General features: G+C 33.5%; 2 protein-coding genes across 4 annotated transcripts; both read left to right on the top strand.

The window, feature by feature from the left end:
• Positions 1–279: 279 nt before the first annotated feature.
• Positions 280–6362, top strand: LOC110819519 (pre-mRNA cleavage factor Im 25 kDa subunit 2-like). The gene is made up of 7 exons (XM_088219928.1): positions 280–518; positions 1118–1163; positions 3171–3264; positions 3333–3406; positions 5123–5209; positions 5292–5402; positions 5873–6362. The coding sequence occupies exons 1-7, from the start codon at positions 400–402 to the stop codon at positions 5942–5944; spliced, it is 603 nt and encodes a 200-aa protein (XP_088076054.1). The 5' UTR covers positions 280–399; the 3' UTR covers positions 5945–6362.
• A 2671-nt stretch (positions 6363–9033) lies between these two features.
• Positions 9034–18260, top strand: LOC110819518 (acetyl-coenzyme A carboxylase carboxyl transferase subunit alpha, chloroplastic-like). Of its 3 annotated transcripts, XM_022048755.2 has the most exons (12): positions 9034–9234; positions 9317–9382; positions 10256–10700; positions 11076–11150; positions 11473–11580; positions 11708–11868; positions 12121–12235; positions 12340–12494; positions 15232–15283; positions 15363–15431; positions 16499–16576; positions 17102–18260. In XM_022048755.2, the coding sequence occupies exons 3-12, from the start codon at positions 10308–10310 to the stop codon at positions 18104–18106; spliced, it is 2211 nt and encodes a 736-aa protein (XP_021904447.1). In that variant the 5' UTR covers positions 9034–9234; positions 9317–9382; positions 10256–10307; the 3' UTR covers positions 18107–18260. The 3 variants fall into 3 exon arrangements, with proteins under 3 accessions (XP_021904447.1, XP_021904446.1, XP_088075537.1); XM_022048754.2 differs by lacking the exon at positions 9317–9382; XM_088219411.1 differs by lacking the exon at positions 9034–9234 and having other exon boundaries at positions 9314–9382.
• The last annotated feature ends 3006 nt before the right edge of the window (positions 18261–21266 follow it).

The following is a 21266-nucleotide window of genomic DNA, read 5'->3' on the forward strand; positions in this document are numbered from 1 at the left end:
TACTTTAAAAAATTATTAAAAATTTCATTACTATGAGTAAATTGAAAACATTATAAATATTAATATACTCTAAAAATTTTATTATTTTTAAATTTGTAATAAAAAAAAATGAAATAAATTAATAGAATATTTCAACTAAAAGTGCCAGGGTAGCTCATAATTACTTAAAATAAATTCAAAAAAAAATCCAAAAGAACATGCGCTTGATCCAAACGGTCCGAACTCAGTTGTCGAGTTTCGTCAACTCAGTAAACAAGGGGTTTTTTGGTATTTTGCACTGTCTCAGAAGGCAGAAGTCACAACTGCACAAGGCAAGAACCAGTGCGATTCTAGCATGGTGTCTCCTGTTCGACAGAAATCGATAGAGTAAAGATAACAGACGGCGAGAAGTAGAAGAAGATGGTGATCTCACCAGTGGTGAACACATATCCTCTTTCGAGCTATACATTTGGGACCAAAGAACCGAAGATGGAGAAAGACACCTCAGTCGCTGATCGCCTCGCACGCATGAAAGTCAAGTTAGTATCTCTATCTCTATCTGTGTCGATTTATGCAGCACATTATATCTAGTTACCTAGTTACCTAGCCCTATTGCTGACCTCTGCTTGGTTCTGGGGAAATGGAGGAAAACTTTGGAGAAAATTGTCTTTCGAAGTTTACGTACTTGTAAATTCATATTTATTGTAATTACCAATAGCAGGTGTATCAGGAAACACTGTATCTGTTTGAGTTTCATGTTTTTGGAAATCTCGAATTGACTTAATTCAATTAAATTTTTTTCGTTTTTTTATATATTTAGGGTTTGTGTTCATTTCTCGTGGTTGATGTTCTTATGAGTATACGTACATTTTTGTGCGCACGGGAATCGAACCAAACTGTGAAATCTGTGGTTTTACTCCGAATTGCAGTTGATTATTAAAGTTAAGTTGAATGCTATATTTAGACATTGTTAATGTGCTCAAGCCAACGGGGATGGTGGATGTGTTTTCTGACTTACTCCTAGTTTGCTGATCAACTTATCAGCTTCCTTCTACATGTTAGTTTGTTGTCTTTATTGCTTGATTATCCCGTTAATTTTATGAGCATATCAGTCATTTATCTTCTTTTTGGTTTACAGCTATATGAAAGAAGGCATGAGGACTAGTGTTGAAGCTATATTATTGGTAAGTGTTCTGTGTCTTTACCCGAAATATTTCTTTATGTCTTATTACTTGAGTAAATTGAAGGTTTGGACTTCCATATTTTTATGCATAATGTACTTCATCCCTGCACTTTCTGTTAGTGCATATTCTCTGTGGCATGAAGGACTGCTACGAGGAAGATGACTTTGTGTCTGTGGCAACTGACCTGGAAATCATCCAGTTTTGCAAAGATTTAATTTAGGTGAAAACAATTTATTTCCTTCATTGAATTAGAAAGTGTTCTATTTAAGTAGCTATCTGTTTAGTTATCTTCAGCATAGCATCTTTAGTTGTTTTGGGGTAATTTGTGCTAAATTATCCCTAAAGACAGGAATTGGATTGAGTCAAAGGTTGTGAATTTCCGTTTACACAAATGCATATTCGTGCTTTATTGTATGTTTATTTCAACCTTAGAGGAGGTCTTTTGGTTTATTTCATTTGTCTGTTTTGTTCCTTTCAAATGCTTTTGCATAAGGAATATGAAGATGTAGTTATGGAAGATATTCCAGCCAACACCACACTCTATATGCTTGAAAAGTGTCAATTGCTTTATTTCTACAATAGGATTTCATCTGAAGCCAAATTCCCTCCAACACCTTTTACAATGAGGAGTATCTATCTTTGAACTGACTATAAAGAACTTTTTTTTTTTTTTTTGAAATAAAAAGTATCAACTGTGTATTAGCAAGGTACCAAGAACGGAGGTACCCCCCATGTATATAAATTTACAATAAGGTTAGTGAATCAATGACAATCCCAAAATCCACATTTTCAATAATATTATGCCCTAACAATATAAACCTAAAATAATGCAACTACCTGTCTTTTAACCTAGTCATGCTACTAACCTCACTATCAAACACTCTACTATTCCTTTCTTTCTATAAGACCCAAAAGACAGTCAATGGGATCATATTAGCTAACTTATTTTTTACATTTAAACCATGCCAAGCCCATATCTCACCCCCACCGAACCTGCAATAACCCAATTAATACCCTGCAACCCATAAATAAAAGACCACAAACCATAAGGCATAGGACACCACAATAATAAGTGGTTACAAGTTTCATCCGCCTTCAAACAGCAATAACACCCATTCACCAGAATGTAGCCCTTGTTTCTAAGCTTATCAGTAGTTAAAATCTTCTCCCAGCAAGCCTCCCGAGCAAAAAAAGACACACGAGGGGGAACCAAGGTCTTCCAAATTTGTTTAGCCGGAAAGACCATCCTGCACACGTCTTTCCCCTTGCACAAGAACTGATAATAGGAAGAAACAGAAAAGAAGCCATTTTTTTCCAGATTCCACACCAGTTGATCATCCACACAAAAAATTTTCTGTTCCGCCAAAAGCTGCAACATGCCTTCATATTCCCCCAACTCCCAATCATTTAGATTTCTGTTAACACTTATGGATCAAACTGCATTCCTATTCGACTGCTGGTAAGCCTCAATAACAGCCATATTCTGGTTTTGTGAAATATTGAAGATGCCTGGAAATCTCCCCTTGAAGCTACCACTGCCCACCCAATTATCTTCCCAGAAATTAATTTTATTCCCCCCGCCCAGCTTCCACTTAGTACAATGCATAAAACAGGATCTGTGCATAAGAATCTTCCTCCAAAGCCCTCTCCCATGGGGGATAGAAATCCGGCCAGAAACACTGGAGTTCCTAAACTCTTTGAGTTGTAGGTGTCATCTCTACTTTTATAATTAATCATCAGAATGTGTTTATTAAACAATCTTTTGTAATTTCTCCAACATTTCCCTCCCTTTAACGGCTAATCTAACATTGGTTCCGTAATGTGAACTTTCAACGAGATGTGTGGTATTATAATGTTTCAACAAGTGATACATGTGTTATGTTTTTTTATGCACATTTTTGTAGGACATTCTTTGCAGAGACCTGTCAACTTGAACAAGATTTCTTGACTCTCTAAATAAGTATTTTTCTTATATTCTTCTCTCTTAAGGCTTTGAAAATAATGCAGGTTCAGGAGCACAAGCACCCCCACATTCTTCTTCTGCAGATTGGAAACACGTTTTGCAAACTTCCTGGAGGCCGTTTGAAGCCTGGGGAGAATGGTAAGGATTAATACCTAATCCTACTCCTCCCTTCTTCATCTTTCTCATGTTTCTCGTTATCATTGCAGAAATTGAAGGGCTGAAAAGGAAACTGTCAAGCAAACTGGGGCCTAATTCACCTGCTCTTCAGCCTGAGTGGCAGGTTTGCTTTCTCCTGTTATGAATAAGCATGTGTAGAAACTGAGGAATAAATATGATTCTATAGAAAAAGTGACAGGAACGACTTCTCATTCCTATGGGTAGGACTGACATGTAGAATTCAGAGGATTGTTTTTCTTTTTTTTCTCTGAGAAAAATTTAGCATTATAACATAAATTTCAAGCAATTCCTTGGAAATTTTGAGTTTTCTAATGTGTTTCCAGTGTTTTTTTCTCTTATGCACACAAAAGTTGCCTGCCATAATCTCTTTTTCTGGGCTTGTTTCCTTACAATAGTTTTCAGGATATATTGGCTCTTGTTTCCTCTCAATCTTCCTGTCAGGCTAGAAGCATGATTGATGTGGAACTGATGATCAACAATGCAATCCAAAATTCACACAATTCGCAATTAGTATCAGACTTAAATTTCTAAGTAAATCCATCATACTTAACCTACTCTCAATGAGTGACGGGAACTAAGGTAATTGGAAAAATTAAAAAATTGAAAAAACACCACAAGATTACTTTGATAAGTTGATCCAATTTCTCGTTCAACGAGAAGAATAAAGAATACCTCACCCATTGAAAGCTTAAAAGAACTTTATATTTTATTACTTTGAGCTTGATTGATTACAATCATGAGTTAAAAATCTATTTGTAGTTGTAGGCCACGTAAAATATAAAAAAATAAATCTACTAAATTAATTGTAGTAAATTACATAGAAAAGTAAATAAAAAACTAGAATAGGAATAAAATTAAAATTAGGAAAATTATAATTATAATATTGTAGATATGTCATTCCTTTATGGAAACTTCTTAAGTGGTGAAGATTTTCATTAATTGTGAAGGTGATTGAGGGAAGAATTAAGGATGATTATGGTTTGGGAAAGGATTAATTGTAGTTGATATCTTCTTAAATCCGTGAGATTTAGGCTCCTATTAAGGCATGGAATTTAGTTTCCCTTTTTCTTGAGGTCATGATCGGTTTAAGAGAAGATCTTGGAGTGGTGGCTGATTCTTTCTTTAAGGGATGGAATCCTTACGGTTTTAAGGAGACATTTGTGAAAGAAGAGGAAAATTTCCCTTTGGGAGGGCAATCCCCTTGGGTTGAAAAGATTTCTTCATTGAATGGATAGATTGGTTGTAGTTTTAGGAAGATGTGGGGAAAGAAAAGAGGAAAATTCCCATTTGGGAGAGAGTCCTCCTCGGATTGGGAACATTCCTCCTACATGGGAAGATTTCCTTCCCTTTTTCTCATGGTTTCCTCTTCCATTTGCATTAGGATGCATGTAACGTTATACTCTTGGCCTAATGAGCTTGCTTCCTTCCTCCTATGGGCTTCCTTGCTTGATCCAAGCTCTTCTTTCTCACTTAACCATTCTTAAATAAAGAGTTGAAAGACTTATTGGAGTCTTTTAGCTCTTCCTCTTGGAATGGGCCCAGTTGGCGTAATAATATTCTTGCCAAGTGATCCAAGTCCATCCAAATTACTAGGATCTTGCCTTGCTCTTCCTTGGCTGCATATCTTCTCTCGAGTGGTTCTTGTCGTATGCTTTCTTCTCTTGGCCGCCCATATCTTTCCCTCCTTGATTTGAATTGTTTGAACTGTGTTTGGGATGGCTTATGTCATCCATGCTCACATCAATGATTCATTAACATACAACAATTACTTCATGGTGCTGGATAATCTACTTTTCTTAACTATTGCATTTTGATGTAGATTGGCGAATGTGTGGCAATCTGGTGGAGGCCAAACTTTGAGACTATTATGTACCCATACTGCCCTCCTCACATCACAAAACCCAAGGTGCAATGTTTATTGTGACTTTTTATTATGAAAGGTTCATTTTGTATTTGAGTGATTTCTTAAGTTGTCATTTATGATCCAGGAGTGCAAGAAACTTTTCATTGTTCACTTGTCTGAAAAGGAGTACTTTGCTGTACCAAGAAACTTGAAGCTGCTTGCTGTTCCCCTGTTTGAGCTTTATGATAATGTTCAGGTAAGATGATACTTAAGCTTCCTCCTTATTTATATGGTTACGTTGCAATATTTGCTAACGTTGAGACAGAGAGAGAGAGATAGAGAGAGAGGGATGAGAAATTGTTTTGAATTTTCATTTTTTAAATTCATATATGTTTACATTTAAATACATGTATAGTTGTTTAGAAATAAAAACAAGGCTTGGAGAATGACGATGAAAATATGATGCATTTAAAACATACTTTTTATTTTTACTATTTTTTTAAAGTCATGTTATATTTTTACTATCAATTCAAAATTTTGAAAAATGATATGAAAATAGGCCATGTTTTTTTTTAATAGTTTTCACAACTAAACAGAACAGAAGTATTTTGATTATATGTTTCTAGTTCTTTTGGTGCCACTTGACTGTTCCACTTATTCATTTTGCCTTTACATCCAATATCTTTATGGCCGAACCTAAGAGCTGTTTTGGTTGCTTTATTACAGAGATATGGTCCAGTTATTTCCACAATCCCGCAGCAGCTTTCCAGATTTCACTTCAACATGGTGACGACATGAAACATCATCCATAGTCATGTTAATCAGATTGTAATTGGCCTGTAGTTGTGGAATATGTCATATCTTATGAACCTATGAACCTACGACTTTGTTATTCAAGCTTGTGTAGACTGCGTCATTGCCTTTGCCATTGTGATTTTAGTGTTAACCAATTCTCGGGGGACATAATCTGGTCGTAGAAATGTTGGTATCTCTAATTGCCAAACACAAGAAAGTTAAACCTATTTAGATGGTGTAAAATTGTTGCCATTCAGATGATGTTTAGTTTAGAAATCAAGCCTCACTTGATAGTCTATGGTGGAGTTGTTTCATTTCAGAAGCTGAACAGCGTGGCTTGTGCTGTGTTACGTGCTAATTGCAAGGTACAGGACTTGGATCCTATATGAATGGATGCAACTTTAGTCTGGGGTTTATGTGACTCCGTGTTGTCTTTAATAACTAATATTCTTCAACCCATATATGAGTTTGGATCATATATGTTGTACACCTTGGAATGAACATTGTCATTGTAAATTCGCTGCCAGAAAACCAAGAATGTTATGTATATTTCTCCGATTTGTATGACCAAACCAATGAAGAATACCAAAATCTCCTAGCTGTTTAGAAGATGCAATAAAGTAATGGACATGTATGCGTGTGTGTGTGTGTGTGTGTGTGTGTGTATATGTATTGAGGAACCAAAAGGGAATGGGTATTGAACGTTGGACAATCTGGAACGTAATAAGAAATTTCAACTTTTCTTTTTTCTTGTTCTCTTTTGGAATAGCTCTAACTTACTCATACTGCTTTTGCTTGATTTCAAGCTTTACTAGGGCAAAGAGCTTAGTTGCTTGTATCTCTGTTGTCTCATCTAAAAAATTAACTATAATATATTTTTTAAGTACCAAAAGTTCTTTCTTGAGTAAATTATATATTTCTATTTCTATTCCTCGTAGCAAGAATTTTAAAATTTAAACATCTGAAAAATAACAATATTTTAAAATATTTAAATAGTTTATATGTATGTGTTAATGATGTAGATAAAATAATTTTTTCAAAAAACATAACATGTAAATCATATAATAATTTACAACTTAACATTTCCAATTCTTTTTTTTTTATAAAAAAAAAAAAGTTATAAGTATTATGAATTTATCGTAATTATGATATCATTTATGGATGTTCAATAACAGAATTCAATTTAATTTGTAATGTTACTTTAATTTAATTTTTGTACTAATTTATGATTTCTTATATCTTTATATTGTAATGCATTTTGAAAGATACAGAAAATTAAATAAAAGAATTTTTATTTTAACTTATATTTTTTTTATTGTTCTAATTATTTAAATGTTATAAATCTTTGACATTAGAGTAGATAAAATATTATTGATAAAGATTTGTCAACTAAATTATTTTTCTATTTTTCATGCCTCAAGGATGTTCTTGCAATAATATTATCAAAATAAATATTTTAAAAATTATTTTAAATTAATTTTACATTTTTTATGACTGAATAAAACGACAAACTAATAATAAATCTCATTCAGTTGGTTTTATCTCATTTTTCTTAAGTTAATGCAATAATTATTAATAATTTTGGACATTGACAAAAGTGTGATCATGGTCATATACTCATAGAGGTGGATGCGACATGGTGCCAAAAATTAGAATAAATTTTATAAATGTTGTCATAATAATATATATATATATATTTTAAATCATGATATTTGCTGGAAGTGAAGAAACTATAAAGAATATATATAAAAAAAAAGTGTATATAATATCAATATCACATATAAAAAGATATTAGTCTCATGTATATTTTGTGTAAAAGTATCTAATTGATAAATTTTTAGGATTCGTTAAAAATATTAAAAATATATATATAGAAATAAATTTTATTTCACAAAAAGATGTTTTCGATTAAAATCATAAAAATACGACATATTTTGATATAGTTGAGTTCTTAAAAAATTAAAGATGAAGAATTCATAATTTATTTGGAGATGAAAATGTCAAAATTTGGTTAATCATCTCCTGTATTGTTTTGTTATTTTTTTAAAAAAATTATTTGTTACTTAGATTCAAATAGTAGCATATGTTAAATTATTTTTAGTTCGAGATATATTTATTTTACTATAATATATAAAACTCAACATTTTTAAAATTTTAATTGGGTAAAAAAATAAAAATATGTGTTTGGTTGACAATGTAACAACGCATATCATCTAAAACAAAAATAAAATATTTTTTCATTTAATGTTAATAAAATCAACGTTAACACAATATGTAATAGTGCAAAATTATTAATGATTCTACAAAAAAAAAAACTAATATTTTATTATTTGTAAGAACAAATATATTTATAAATAATGTATTACTATCTTATAAATATAAAAAAATATTAAATTTAGGAGAAATTCAAAGTAAATGTCATTTTAAGACATATGGGTATAAGATTTTTACCTTCCCTTATATAATATGCTAATTGGTGAAAGCTTATATGATTATATATATATATATATATTTTTTAAAAAAAAAAAATTATTATAATATTTACTCTTTTGGTGTGAGCATGTATAACACCCCAATCCTTTTTTTTATTATTATTATTTTATTTTAATTTTTATAATTATTATATAATATAATAATTTATTATGTAATAATATATAATTTTAATTTAATTTAATTTATTTAAATAGAATTAATAATAATAATAATAAATAAAATTATTTAAAAATTTAATTAAAAATAATTTTAATACAAGAGCATGCTTAAAATAAGATCCTTATTTGAATATGCATACTCCTTTGTAGTTAGTCACTACTTTTTTTATTAAAAAAGTTTATAACACCGAGTGATTTAATACCATTTATTTAATTTTAGCGATAGACATTTTTCTTATGTGCTTGGATTAATTAAAGCAATGAAACCGACGTGGCCACATGCCTGTGGGCCCCCGTGTTCGCCGGTTGTTATCCAGATATACGATGACGTGCGATTGAGCAACCGGGCTAACAAATCCCAGTCTATTTATTCACGCGTGCGAATCACGCCCCAATAACAGCTTTCCTACACCTCTCACCATGATACGAGGCCTCCCATTTTACTCGGATTACCGCACAAAGCGTGAAAGGAGAATGTATAGCATGTTAATGCTTCCTATCGATGGAAGACGTTTTTACGCAGCAGAGAAGCGATATATGAACCGTTGGTTTCCCACTCCTCTGTTTGCTCCTCATAAACCCTAATTCGTGACGCACAAGCTTCATTTAGAGCTGACTTGGGGTTCATTGTACTCTATTCTGGTATTCTCTCTTTTTTCTCCTTTTTTTTTATACTTTTTTTTTTTTTGATAGAATTTGCTTAATGCGACGAGTTCTTTAGCAGTTAATGGTTGGGAGCTCCAGGGACGTTCCTGACTTCTAAGGTTCCAGAACTTGGTCTAAGTTCAGTGTACGAGCTGAGCACATTTACCTGGAATTTCTTTTTATAGAAATAAAACGTGATTTTCAATTGACTGAGGTTCTTGTTAATCCGACTTCTGTTTTCTAGTGAAGATAATGACAAATTTACTAGGAAAACTGCATTACAGGATGCTGCAGTTTCTTATTAAGTTCAATAGTCTTAGTTCTAATTACGTGAAACAGGAATGAGAACAGAGTGTGTTTTGGAGATTATTTGCGAATATAACCCAACTTAACTTCTAACTTTTACTCCACATGCTGAGCATTGGATTTCTGGATTCCTGGATTGGTGTTTTTCATTCAAATGAATGAGAGGCTTAGGCTCCTGGGGGTAAATGATTCTTTTGGATTTCACTGTGGCTATGAATGAAACAAATGAACAATGAAGTTATTTTATTTCTACATGAATTTTAGGAGGAATTAGTTCTAACTGAATTTCTATATTTGAATGAATCACGAATTCGATGTTTTATGATATTTTTAGGTGCCATCTCAGTTTAATGAAATGATGGTTCTTTGTTTGTATGTCAAGTAATATGTTTATATGCAAACATAATTATTTTCTAAATTAAATGTATATTGATGAAATTTCAAATGTATTTTTTTTTTTAGTTTCATTTAAAATTATTTGGGTTTGAATGTTGAAAGAATAAATATAAAACTTAAATGCATCAAATAATTTCCCTACGTAGAATTTATTGCATCCAGTATCCAAACACATCGTATATGTTATCAAAATATCAACATCTTGATTTAGACTTCTATGATAATTGAATAAAAGGAGCAAACAGAGTAGTATGCATTTGAAATGATTTTGAGATGTTTTCCTTTTTCTGAGTGTTAATGGGAATGCAAAATGCAGGGAATGCAGCACATGAAGATGTCAATGACAGAATTACTCATTTCTTGATTGTATGTTGACTATTGAGATGGCTACTTTGTCATTGGTAGCTGGAAATTGTAGGAAAGGAAGTGAAAATTGGGGTTTTGAATTTGGCTTACCTTCATATTTTAGCAAGGATATTTTTGGTTGTGATTTACCTAAGATTTCATCTAGAGGAGTAAATGGATACTGGGCAAGGACTTTGAAAGGCCATGGTAGTAGAAGTAATAACAGGTTTCGTGTAGTTGCAAGATTGAAGAAAGCTAAGAAGCATGATTACCCTTGGCCTGATGATATTGATCCAAATATCACCAGTGGACACTTGGCTTATCTTTCTTCCTTCAAGCCTCTGTCTGATAAACCAAAACCAGTGACTCTTCCCTTTGAAAAGCCACTTGTTGATCTGGAGAGAAAGATTATTGAGGTTAGTTTGCTTGTGTTTTATTGGTACTTGTCAGACTGTGTTCTGCATATTGTGGAGATTTTCTAATTAATTTGCCCTGATTCTGGCAAAGATATTTGTTAGTAGTCATGAATAGCATAGAGCTAAGAAATTTGAGCATTCATAACATCTAACAGGGAAGGCAGTTCTCAAAATCAATACATTTTTCTATAAAAAAATCTTAGCAGTTTTCAAAATCAATACATTTTTCTATTAAAAAATCTTACCATCTACCATCATATCTCCACTATTTTATCAATGTAGTTTATGATATTACATGTAAAGCATTCATGAGGCAGCTACCATGAACATCTTCTATGTGTATATTTGAAATTTAGATTTATATCTTTAATGCAGGTGAGGAGAATGGCTGATGAGACTGGCCTAGACTTTAGTGACCAAATAGGTGCTTTGGAAAACAAGTATCAACAGGTAATTTCATGGGTTAGAGTTGTTTGTACTGATTTAGTTTGAAGTCACTATTATTTATTCTGGGCCTTTTGAATTTTTCAATTTTCCTGTACTTGTCTTATTACTTGATTGCTTCGAAGTTCTAAATAGCTGCTTTACTTAGAATTTAGAGTATCTGTTGTACGATTAAATTACAATCATATTTTCTTCTTGGGAAGATATTATGGAGCTCATTTTTGCTTTATAATCCTAGTTGAAAGTTTTTGTAAAATTCAAATTGTTGATTGTTTTTCTTTTGGTCATAATATAGCCATGCCTCTAATTTTTTCTGCTTCATATTCAGGCACTAAAGGATTTGTACACACATTTAACACCCATTCAACGACTATCCATTGCCCGGCATCCCAACAGACCAACAGTTCTTGATCATATATTGAATATCACAGAAAAGGTAGCCAAATACATCTGCCCTTTTGTTTGTCTTATGAAAACAAAGTGAAGCACTAAGCACCCTTTTCATAATAGATAAATGCAGAATTATTTGTCCTTTCTTACCTTTTTCTGCCCCTATCTTATAGTGGGTGGAACTCCATGGAGATCGTGCAGGGTATGATGATCCAGCTATTGTAACTGGTATTGGGAGCATTGATGGCAAGAACTACATGTTTATAGGCCATCAGAAAGGTAGGAACACAAAGGAGAACATCTCCCGCAATTTTGCAATGCCAACTCCTCATGGGTATGTTTTGAGTATCTTTTAGTTATATTATCGTATGGGAGATTCTTCAGTGCTTAATCAATCTTTGGAACTTCGATCTGGGCTTTTTCTTTGAATAAATGTCTAATCAATCTGGATTATATATCAAAGAGAATTTCATTTCCATGTTTAGATAATTCCACATTCATTTGAAATTTGGGATTTGATTGGAGCTTCTTGATTTATTTCACTGCATTGAGTTTGAGATAACTGTCTGAAATTTGTGACAAACAGATACCGGAAGGCCTTACGTATGATGAAGTACGCTGATCATCATGGTTTTCCTATCGTAACATTTGTTGACACTCCCGGGGCATTTGCTGATCTCAAATCTGAGGAGCTTGGTCAAGTGGGTTTGTTGTTTTTCTCTAACCTGTAAGCTGTAGTGCTCTTATAATATTTGGTGCAGATATTTTATAGATGTATGAGTCTGTTGTATTTTATTCTATGCAGGGTGAAGCCATAGCCTATAATTTGAGGGCTATGTTTGGCTTCAAAGTGCCTATTATATCAGTTGTGACTGGTGAAGGTGGTTCTGGTGGAGCTCTAGCCATAGCTTGTGCCAACAAATTATTTATGCTTGAAAACTCCGCTTTCTATGTTGCAAGGTAGTAATTTCTCTTTTTTTTTTTTTTTTTTTTTCTTTTTGCTTTCTGCTTTTGCCTTTATTGCTTAAAATCTAAAATCCACAAGTTTAAATCAAAGTTAGGATTTGTGAGCTCTTAAAATAAACAGATTTACGCCCAATATGATTGATATATCTATTTTCTAAATGGATCTGCATTGTCAAACAACAAAATAGGGATAACAGCTGCATTCCTACTCATCTATTATAGTACTTTTGGCTGCTGAGCATTTCTCAGTTTCATATGTGACTGGTTCAAGGATCTGATTCTTGTTCAGTTGTAAATGGTTTTTCCTGTTCCAAATCTTCCCTTTCATCGTTCCTATAGCTTCTACGCTGCCATAGTTAACTTATCGATAATGTTTAGCGAAAAAAGTAAGTTTATCTCTAACTTTCAATGACATCGAGAATTCTATAATAAATGCTTGTTCTGACTATTTGTAACGATTCGAAACTTAAAAAAAAATAAATTATAAATTGAATGCGGACGCAAAATAATAGGTTAGTGTTTACATTCCTTACACAATAATTCAGAATACTTAATAGAGTTACGCGAATGACCTTTTTAAAAAAAAAACGAAAAATCAAAGAAATAAATGAAAAGTAAACAGGTGGGCATTCTATTCGCAACCCTCTTATGAATCGGAATTTGAATCTTATTTATCTTGATCTGAAACGGTTAATGAAAGAGTGAGTTACACTACCTCAGTAAGAATGTCACACTACTCACCAATACAAAAATGAAGGTTAGTAAAAATCATGAAAATAACTAATAGATTTTTTAATTGAAATAAATTCATTTATCATAAATAAAATCATTTATTACATATTTACCGTAGCAAAATTTTCAAAACTGACCTATAAAGACAATAACACAAATAATATCATAATCTCATATTCATTTAATCAAAACAACAACTTTCTCTTTTAACTTGTCTACTGGTGTCCATGGGGGTTCATAAATATGTCCTTACTACGCGTAAATCCTTATTCAACATTGTCAATTAACCGGTAGTTCTCATACCTTGTCCAGTATGAGCACCAGAAATATTATTTCTCAATACCCCGTCCGGTATAAGAGTGAAACGGATCGTCCCCATACCCCATCCAGTATGAGCGTCAAAATACTAATTCTCGATATTTCGTCCGGTGTGAGACAACGTTCACGGTAGGGTTCCCTATGTACCCAGTCCGTCCACCATCTTTCAGGATATCCAGTAAGGTTACCATTCATTCACTCACTTAATCAAATAATTTTTCGTTTACATTTAATTTTCAGTTTCACAATTTAACTGTAAATAACGCAAAACAAGCAATAAATGCATCAAGGAAGTGCAACTGAATCATTATACCAACTCCAATGTAATATTATACATTTGAAACAATAAAATCAATCAAACAGGATCAACAATGAATAATAATCGATTTTGGTTCCATTAGTAATCTGTGATTAATTATCGAAATTTTCTAAATTGTACAAAATACCAAATTATTTATAATTAACCTTCAATTCCGTAACAAGGAATAGGGTGAGGGATTCTTACTCGAATCAGTGTCCGAATGTTAAACTTTCAACAGTGCCTACTGGCGGTCACTGGGTTCCCTGAATTTTTTTCGATTAAAACATGTTTCAAGCACCTAAAAATACCCCAAAAAACCCAAAGCCGGTGTTAAAACTCTCTTTCGGCCAATTTTGAAATTCTGGCCGCCGCCGCGATTGACTGTTTTCGGCCAGTTTTGGCTGGTTTTGTACTCATCTTTTCAAGAAAACACGTTAAGGGATCTCGGTTGGCCGAAAAAGTCGAAACACAGAAGCTTATCGGCAACGGGGTTTTCCGATGCGGCGGCTCCGCCGGTTCACTTTCGCAGTTGGGTGTTTTTCTTCGGTCAACTTGTGGGAAACAAAATGGTGAATACAATGGTGAAAAAATCGCACGAAACGGGAATCAGGAATGGCCTCATCAGATGTGGTTTTTTATTTTTTCCGTGGCGGAGCTGCCGGGCTTTACCCGCGGTTTCCGGTTCATCCGCTAGTTCTTTTACTCCGATTTAGTCATGGGGTGTTTAAAATCGAATTTCGAGCGAATGAATTTTTTTTTACCTCTTTTGGCGGTCAGAGGTGGCTACAACGCGGCGGCGGACTGCGGTCAGCTCTCTCTCCCGGCGACTGGTTCTTCTCTGACGGGTAGGGTTAAGGTTCGATGTGAAGTGAGATATTTATATTTGTCTCTTTTTAATCTGGGCAGTCCATCACGTTTGATCTTGACCGTCTGATCACATTTAAATAAGAAATGAATTTGGACCATATGATCGCGCTTGAGGAGGGAACGGATCCGGATCGTTCACGCGCGCGGGAACAATTCCGGACCGTCTATTCGCGGGCATGTAGATTGCCAGCGTGGTCTCCCGCGTGGCACCGCGTTAGCATACCTTGCCACGCAGCGCGCTCCAAATTGTCGGGGCTGCTGACTGAGCTGTTTTACGTGATACATTTTTCTTAAATTGCGTTTTGACCTTTAATTTCCGATTTTTCTTTCAAGAACACTCTCAGAACCCAAATTTGTACAATTTTTTTTAAAAATTGTTTTCAATTTCATTTTTCACCTATTTTTTTTAATTTTTACATTAAATAAAATTCATAAACTAAAAAAATTATATTTTATACGTTAATTTTAAATTTTTAAAATTAATTACGGGTATTACACTGTTTCTCTGAGCAGTCCTGAAGCATGTGCCGCAATCTTGTGGAAATCTTCCCAGGCAGCTCCTAAGGTAAAAGGTAACTTTCTTTAGTCAGATTTGAGAAAATAGGCCACTTTCCTTATTCATATTTTTGTTTTAATTTGTACAGGCTGCTGAAAAACTAAGAATAACAGCACAAGAACATTACAGACTCAAAATTGCTGATGGTATAATACCTGTAAGCCCTTCAATCTTTATCTATTTTCTTGAAATGTGTGGTTTCTGATTTTTCCAACATTTGTTTTTTGAGATTAGCCATTTTAAGATTACAGGTGAATTGTAGGAACTGTTTCCCAATAAAAAAGTAGAATTGGCTCTTCTTTTTCTATATTGATTAAAGCTTGGCTGGCAGAATAGGAATTCTGTATCAGCTAATCTTTGTGATATTTGGTTATCTTATAGATTTTCATTTTGTCAAATGATGCAGTAACCCATTGAGTAATGCCTAGAATTTAACTATTAATAACTTCAACTATTTTGGGATAACAAATAACTGATGGGAACACGTGCAATCATTGCAATGTCAAATATTTACTAATAGATGTGAAGAGTTTAAATTTGCCTCCAAAATCTGTTGCTTTTCATGGAATCCAATAATCTTAGACAAATATTTTAAAGGAACTGAGTTAAGAAAGCCATTTAACTGTATTTTACTCTTCATATATGGGATAAAAGAATATACTATCTTTGGTCATTTTCGAAATTATTCCATGGAGTTGCAGTGCCCAAGTTCTAAAGGGATAACTAAAGATAAGAGAAAGACATAACAAGCTCTTCCTGGAAGTAAATAAACTTGTTCTTTTGTTCAGTTATAAAACTAACTTTTGTACTGTAATATTAGAATATTGTAACACTAGGACTCTACCACTTGTAACATGCTGTATATAGGATACTTATTACACATGAATAGATACTGAGACAATTTATTCATAAATTATACAAGCTCTACTGTCTCATATTCTAATAGAACAATAATTATAATTGCTTAAAAATAGATAATTCCAAATTCTTGATTTTTTTGTTATTGGGTCATTCTCCACAGTTGATGGAAGATTTAAGGGACCTTATTGACAAGTTGGTATATATGTAAATTCTTTGGTACATCAGTGGGACTCTTTTGGTGCCTATATTAATTTTACACTTCATACTTTTTATGTCAAAAAAAAAAAATTATAGCTTCTTAAGTTTCTGGTATCATTAGTGCTCCCTTTTTGTTACCATTGACATAGCTTCTATCATTCACAGGAGCCTCTAGGTGGTGCACATACAGATCCTTTCTGGACTTCCCAGCAAATTAAGCTTGCAGTCTCTCAGGCCATGGAAGTAAGTGTTACTTCATAAGATACCAACCCAAAATTGCAAATAAATTTAATTATAAAGTATAATTTTAAAAGTTAAATCTTATTTGCAGGCATCTGGGGATTCAGATTTTATTCCATAATTGAATAACTTCCATTCTGGTTTCTTGCATTCTCATACTAGTTATATATGTTTCTGTGGGAGGCATTTCTCATATGAGATTGCATCTTGTGATGTGGCAAAAACTTGCGATTATCTATTTGTCAGAATCTGTCCCCTTCCCTGGAATTTCTTTAGGAGAACAAAAAATTCTTTTACTGGAACAGTTGGACAGTAATAGTTTACTCTCTCATTCTTTGTAGCATCACCCTTTTCTTCCATTAAAATGGATTGCATAATGTCAAGCTTAGAGAAAAGGAGTTTTCTTTTTAAATCCCACTGATTCATTTTTTTTTGTAAGTGCTGTCTTCATCTTTTGGTTCATCAATCTTTAATTTGCATGGTTTTCCCAGTTATCCATTGGTTAAATACAATATTGAATGAACATAGGAACTGACAAATATGGACACGGAAGACCTGCTCCGCCACAGGATGCTAAAATTTCGGTCAATTGGGGGATTCCAGGAAGGCATCCCTGTGGACCCGGAGAGAAAACGGAACATGAAGCCTTCTGAGGTCAACATGCTTAAGGCTGCTGATTTAGAGTCAGAGCTTGAGAACCTAAAAGGGAAGATTTTAGATGCAAAGGTGCCATATGATCCAATCACTACCCAGGCAATTGAAAAGCTCAAGGAAGATGTAGATAAGGAGATTACTAAAGCATTCATTTCAATGGGCTTGCAAGAGGAACTCAAATCACTTAAGTTGGAGTTATCAAGACTCCCAGATCAACCACTTAATCCCAATTTGCAGGCGAAAGTGGAGAAAATAATGCAGAAGTTTAAACAAAATTTGTTGCGGCCAGGGGCTTATCTGGGTTTAAAACAGAAGCTTGAAAAGCTAAACACGGTTAGCAGGGTCATTGAGGCGAAAGAGAGAAGTGAGAAACTGAAAGCTGAAATTAATAAGCAAGTTCCAGCTGAGGTTAAGACAAAACTGGAACATCTGAGAGCTGCTCAAGAGAAGGTGTCAGAAGGAGATTCATTGGATAAGGATCTCCTAGAGGAAGTAGTTAACACTAAAAAAGAGCTGATGGAGGTTTTGAAGTCAGCTAACCTGGAAATTGTTGGGTTGACTAACAGGAAGATGTCAACTCTGCCTTCAGAATTGCATGAGAAGATAGCAAATGTGAACAAAGAGATTTCCCATGAAATCGAGAGAGCGATAAACGTTTCAGGTCTTCGTGGGAGAATAGAGGAGTTGAAGGCAGAGATAGCTAGAGGGTCTAGTTCAGAGAAAGTAGAAAAAATGGAAGCAGAGATCAGAAAAGATATCCTTTCTGCTTTAGATATCACCGGATTGAAGGAGAAGCTTGAGAATATAAGAATGGAATCGGCATCCTCCTCAGGAAATGGTATTGAAGAAAAGACAGTTGCTGAAAATGGAAGATGGTAAAACACAACTTACTGTCGTAGAGGAGGAGAAATATAGTATATCCATGCAGTTTCATAATGCTGGACCAATCTATGTACTGTCTCAATACTTATTTGTTTTTTGCATATGATTTCCTCGTGTATATATATATATATGTATTCAATATTTATTTTCATCTGCTTTGCAGTCGGATTCTAAGAAAGAGTCCATCAGTTTATATTCTATAGCGTATACAGTCGGAGAATGTCATGTTGTAGGTGGGCAAATTGAGTAAAAGGGAAAGCCTGTTTAATATAATGTTAAGAGAGGTTGGATCGTTGATTTACTGTCTTAGGAATTAAATATTTATTGTATGAGAGATGAGATAAGGAAATTTCATCATTGAGCTAATGTGTTATAGAGTAAAACGTCTATTGTAACCATGGAATATGTAATTGAAATTACATGGACTAAATTACAATAAGTTACAAATAAATAATTGGTCAGTAATTTTATAAAGACTTAAAAAGTAACACTAAAATGCATTATAATTTAAGGCTATAAGAATTGGTTACCGAATTTATAATGTCTCTATATTTAACATATCATTATGTCTGTTGTTTTGTATTTTAATTTTCATTAACTATTGAAAAATTATGCAATTTATCATCTAGTTCATATGGTATTTTAAAGTATGACCTCCATTTTTTATTATAGCTACACGATATATTAATTTTGTTTTATTTTTTTTATCTTGCATCGACGCCCACTTTTTATCATTTCGGTAATTATGCAAAATGTCATTTTTTTGCAAAAAAATTAATTTAAACCATTTAGTGGTGTTTGAGTGACTGTAGTTTGTATTATAAATTTTAAAAGTATTACTAAAAATAGTCGTTCATTAAAAATAATAAATATTAAGATTAATAAATTAATTATATTTATTTAATTATTAAAATAAGAGTAATATGAATAAAATAGATCATTTAGTTTAAACATTGTTAAAATTTAGAACTATATATACTATGTTTTAGTTAAAACAATGACAAATTAGATGGAAATCTTTAAAATTTAGTATAATTAGAACTAAGTTCATATTTTGTTAAAAACAAAAAATAATCACAGCCAATTCTTTTATTATTTTATTTGGTATAATAAAGTTTTAAAATACAATAAATATATGTGCATATTTTATGTTCTTCTTACATTTTTTTATTGCCACTTATTTGTTTATCATGTTGTTGTTTATTTTCATCAAATTGTCACATGAGATGAAATTAATTAATAAATAGTAAGGTTAATATTACTTGTAGCATTTTAAAATATCAAAAGATCTAATTTATTTCTTGTGATTAATGTTGGTCAAAATTATCGATATATTGACATAAAAATCAAATAATTTTTTTTAAAAAAATTTTAGACACTCTTATAATAATAAACGAGATAGAACTTGTGTTTCGCTCTAAATTAATGATTTTTACTATAAATATATATAACGGCTTCGAAAATAGTCAAAGAAAATATATAATAACCTAAGTGCGGAAGTGAAATAAAAGGTTAAGATTTACATTCCTTACACAATAACTTAAAAGTACTAAACAACATTACAAAATTCATTCTTTGAAAGAAACACAAAAAATAAGGAAATAAATGGAAAATAGAAAATATATAGCACTTACTCGCAATCTTCTTACGGATTGGGATTTAGAACCTAGTTCTCTTGATCTGAAATGGTTAAATAAAGGATAAGCTACACTAATCCAGTAATGATATCATACTATATCACCGACACAAAAGTAAAAATTGGTATAAAATCGAAAACCACTAATGGAACATTAAATTTAGCAAATTCATTTATCAATCATAAAATTATTTTTCGTTCACTTACTATCGTGAAATCTATGAAAACAACTTGTAAAAACAATAATATCATACAGACCAATATCTCATGCATAATCAGCCATCATAGTACATGTTATAAATCCATATCTATTATCAATAAACCAAACAATAACTACCACCCTTTTCACCAGCATGCTGGTATCCATGGGAGCTCATAGGGATGCCCCCCTTACACATGAACTATTTCATTTATCATTCTCAATTATGGGCCGTTCTCATACCCTGCCCGGTATGAGTGCCAATTTATCAAACTTTAATACTTCGTCCGGTATAAGGGTGAAAGAGGTCGTCCATATATCCCGTCCGGTATGAGACAACGTTCACGGTAAGGTTCCCTACGTACCCGGTCCGTCCATCATCTTCCAAGATATCCAGTAAGGCTGTTATTTCATCTATTAATTTCATCACACAATTTTTACCGTTTAACATTCTTTTTTCTCGATTCAGCAGTAAACACATAAAATAAACTATATATGCATTCAAAGCTATAAAATCAATTAATAAGGTACTATCATGCATTTAAACTGTAAAACAATCCACAAAACAACAGTAGAGAATCTCTGATTCTGCCTCCATTAGCAATCTGTAATCAATTTTGCACATTTTCTAAAGTTATACAAAATATCATATTATTATTTATTTAATATTCAGTTATATTGTAGCACCCGGAAAGAAGGAGGGGAAGAAAAAAAAAAAAAAAAAAAAAAAAAAAAAAAAAAAAAAAAAAAAAAAAAAGAAGGGGGGCCACGTCAGCAGCTGCGTCAGCAGCCACGTCAGCAGTCCCGGCCAACCAGTGCCTGCCACGTGGCAAGATCGCGTCACTCCGAAAGGAGCCACGTTGGCGATCCGCGTGGGTGCGATCCGACGGCCCAGATCAATCACGCGATCGGACGGCCCAGATTCAATCGCACGGACGGCCCAGATTCAATCAAAAACGAACGGCCCAGATTAAAACAAAATGAACGGCTGTGATCAAAAGGCAAGGGGTTATAAATAGAACCTCCACACCAGACCACAAACCCTAGCCGCCAGCCGCTCGCCGGAGAAGACGAACCAGAGGCCGACCGCCGCCACCCGCCGCCACTCGCCGCCGCACCGGGGAAATTTCCGACCGCCGATCGAGGTAAATTTCATACCCCCGACTCGTTTTTCCCCACTGATTCCTCCTATGGCCAAATCGAAGCCGAAATCCCGGCCAAACGGCCGGAATACGCGGCCGAAGCCCAGCGGCACCGCCGCGCCCCCTCTCGGTTTTTGCCTCCGACGAGGCCCTTCCCGGCCTCCGTTCGATGCAATTTTT

The sequence above is a fragment of the Carica papaya genome, chromosome 5, assembly GCF_054855325.1.
Source record: "Carica papaya isolate Zhongbai chromosome 5, ASM5485532v1, whole genome shotgun sequence".
Taxonomy (NCBI): domain Eukaryota; kingdom Viridiplantae; phylum Streptophyta; class Magnoliopsida; order Brassicales; family Caricaceae; genus Carica; species Carica papaya.

What these genes read in the sequence shown, in the direction of transcription:
- LOC110819519 (XM_088219928.1), top strand. Translation starts at nt 400, where the DNA reads ATGGTGATCTCACCAGTGGTGAACACATATCCTCTTTCGAGCTATACA. An exon ending in GTGTTGAAGCTATATTATTG is followed by an intron (nt 1,164 to 3,170) that starts GTAAGTGTTCTG and finishes AAAATAATGCAG; the next exon opens with GTTCAGGAGCACAAGCACCC. An exon ending in TTTGAAGCCTGGGGAGAATG is followed by an intron (nt 3,265 to 3,332) that starts GTAAGGATTAAT and finishes TTATCATTGCAG; the next exon opens with AAATTGAAGGGCTGAAAAGG.
- LOC110819518 (XM_022048755.2), top strand. Translation starts at nt 10,308, where the DNA reads ATGTTGACTATTGAGATGGCTACTTTGTCATTGGTAGCTGGAAATTGT. An exon ending in TGGAAAACAAGTATCAACAG is followed by an intron (nt 11,151 to 11,472) that starts GTAATTTCATGG and finishes CTTCATATTCAG; the next exon opens with GCACTAAAGGATTTGTACAC. An exon ending in CTTCCCAGGCAGCTCCTAAG is followed by an intron (nt 15,284 to 15,362) that starts GTAAAAGGTAAC and finishes TAATTTGTACAG; the next exon opens with GCTGCTGAAAAACTAAGAAT.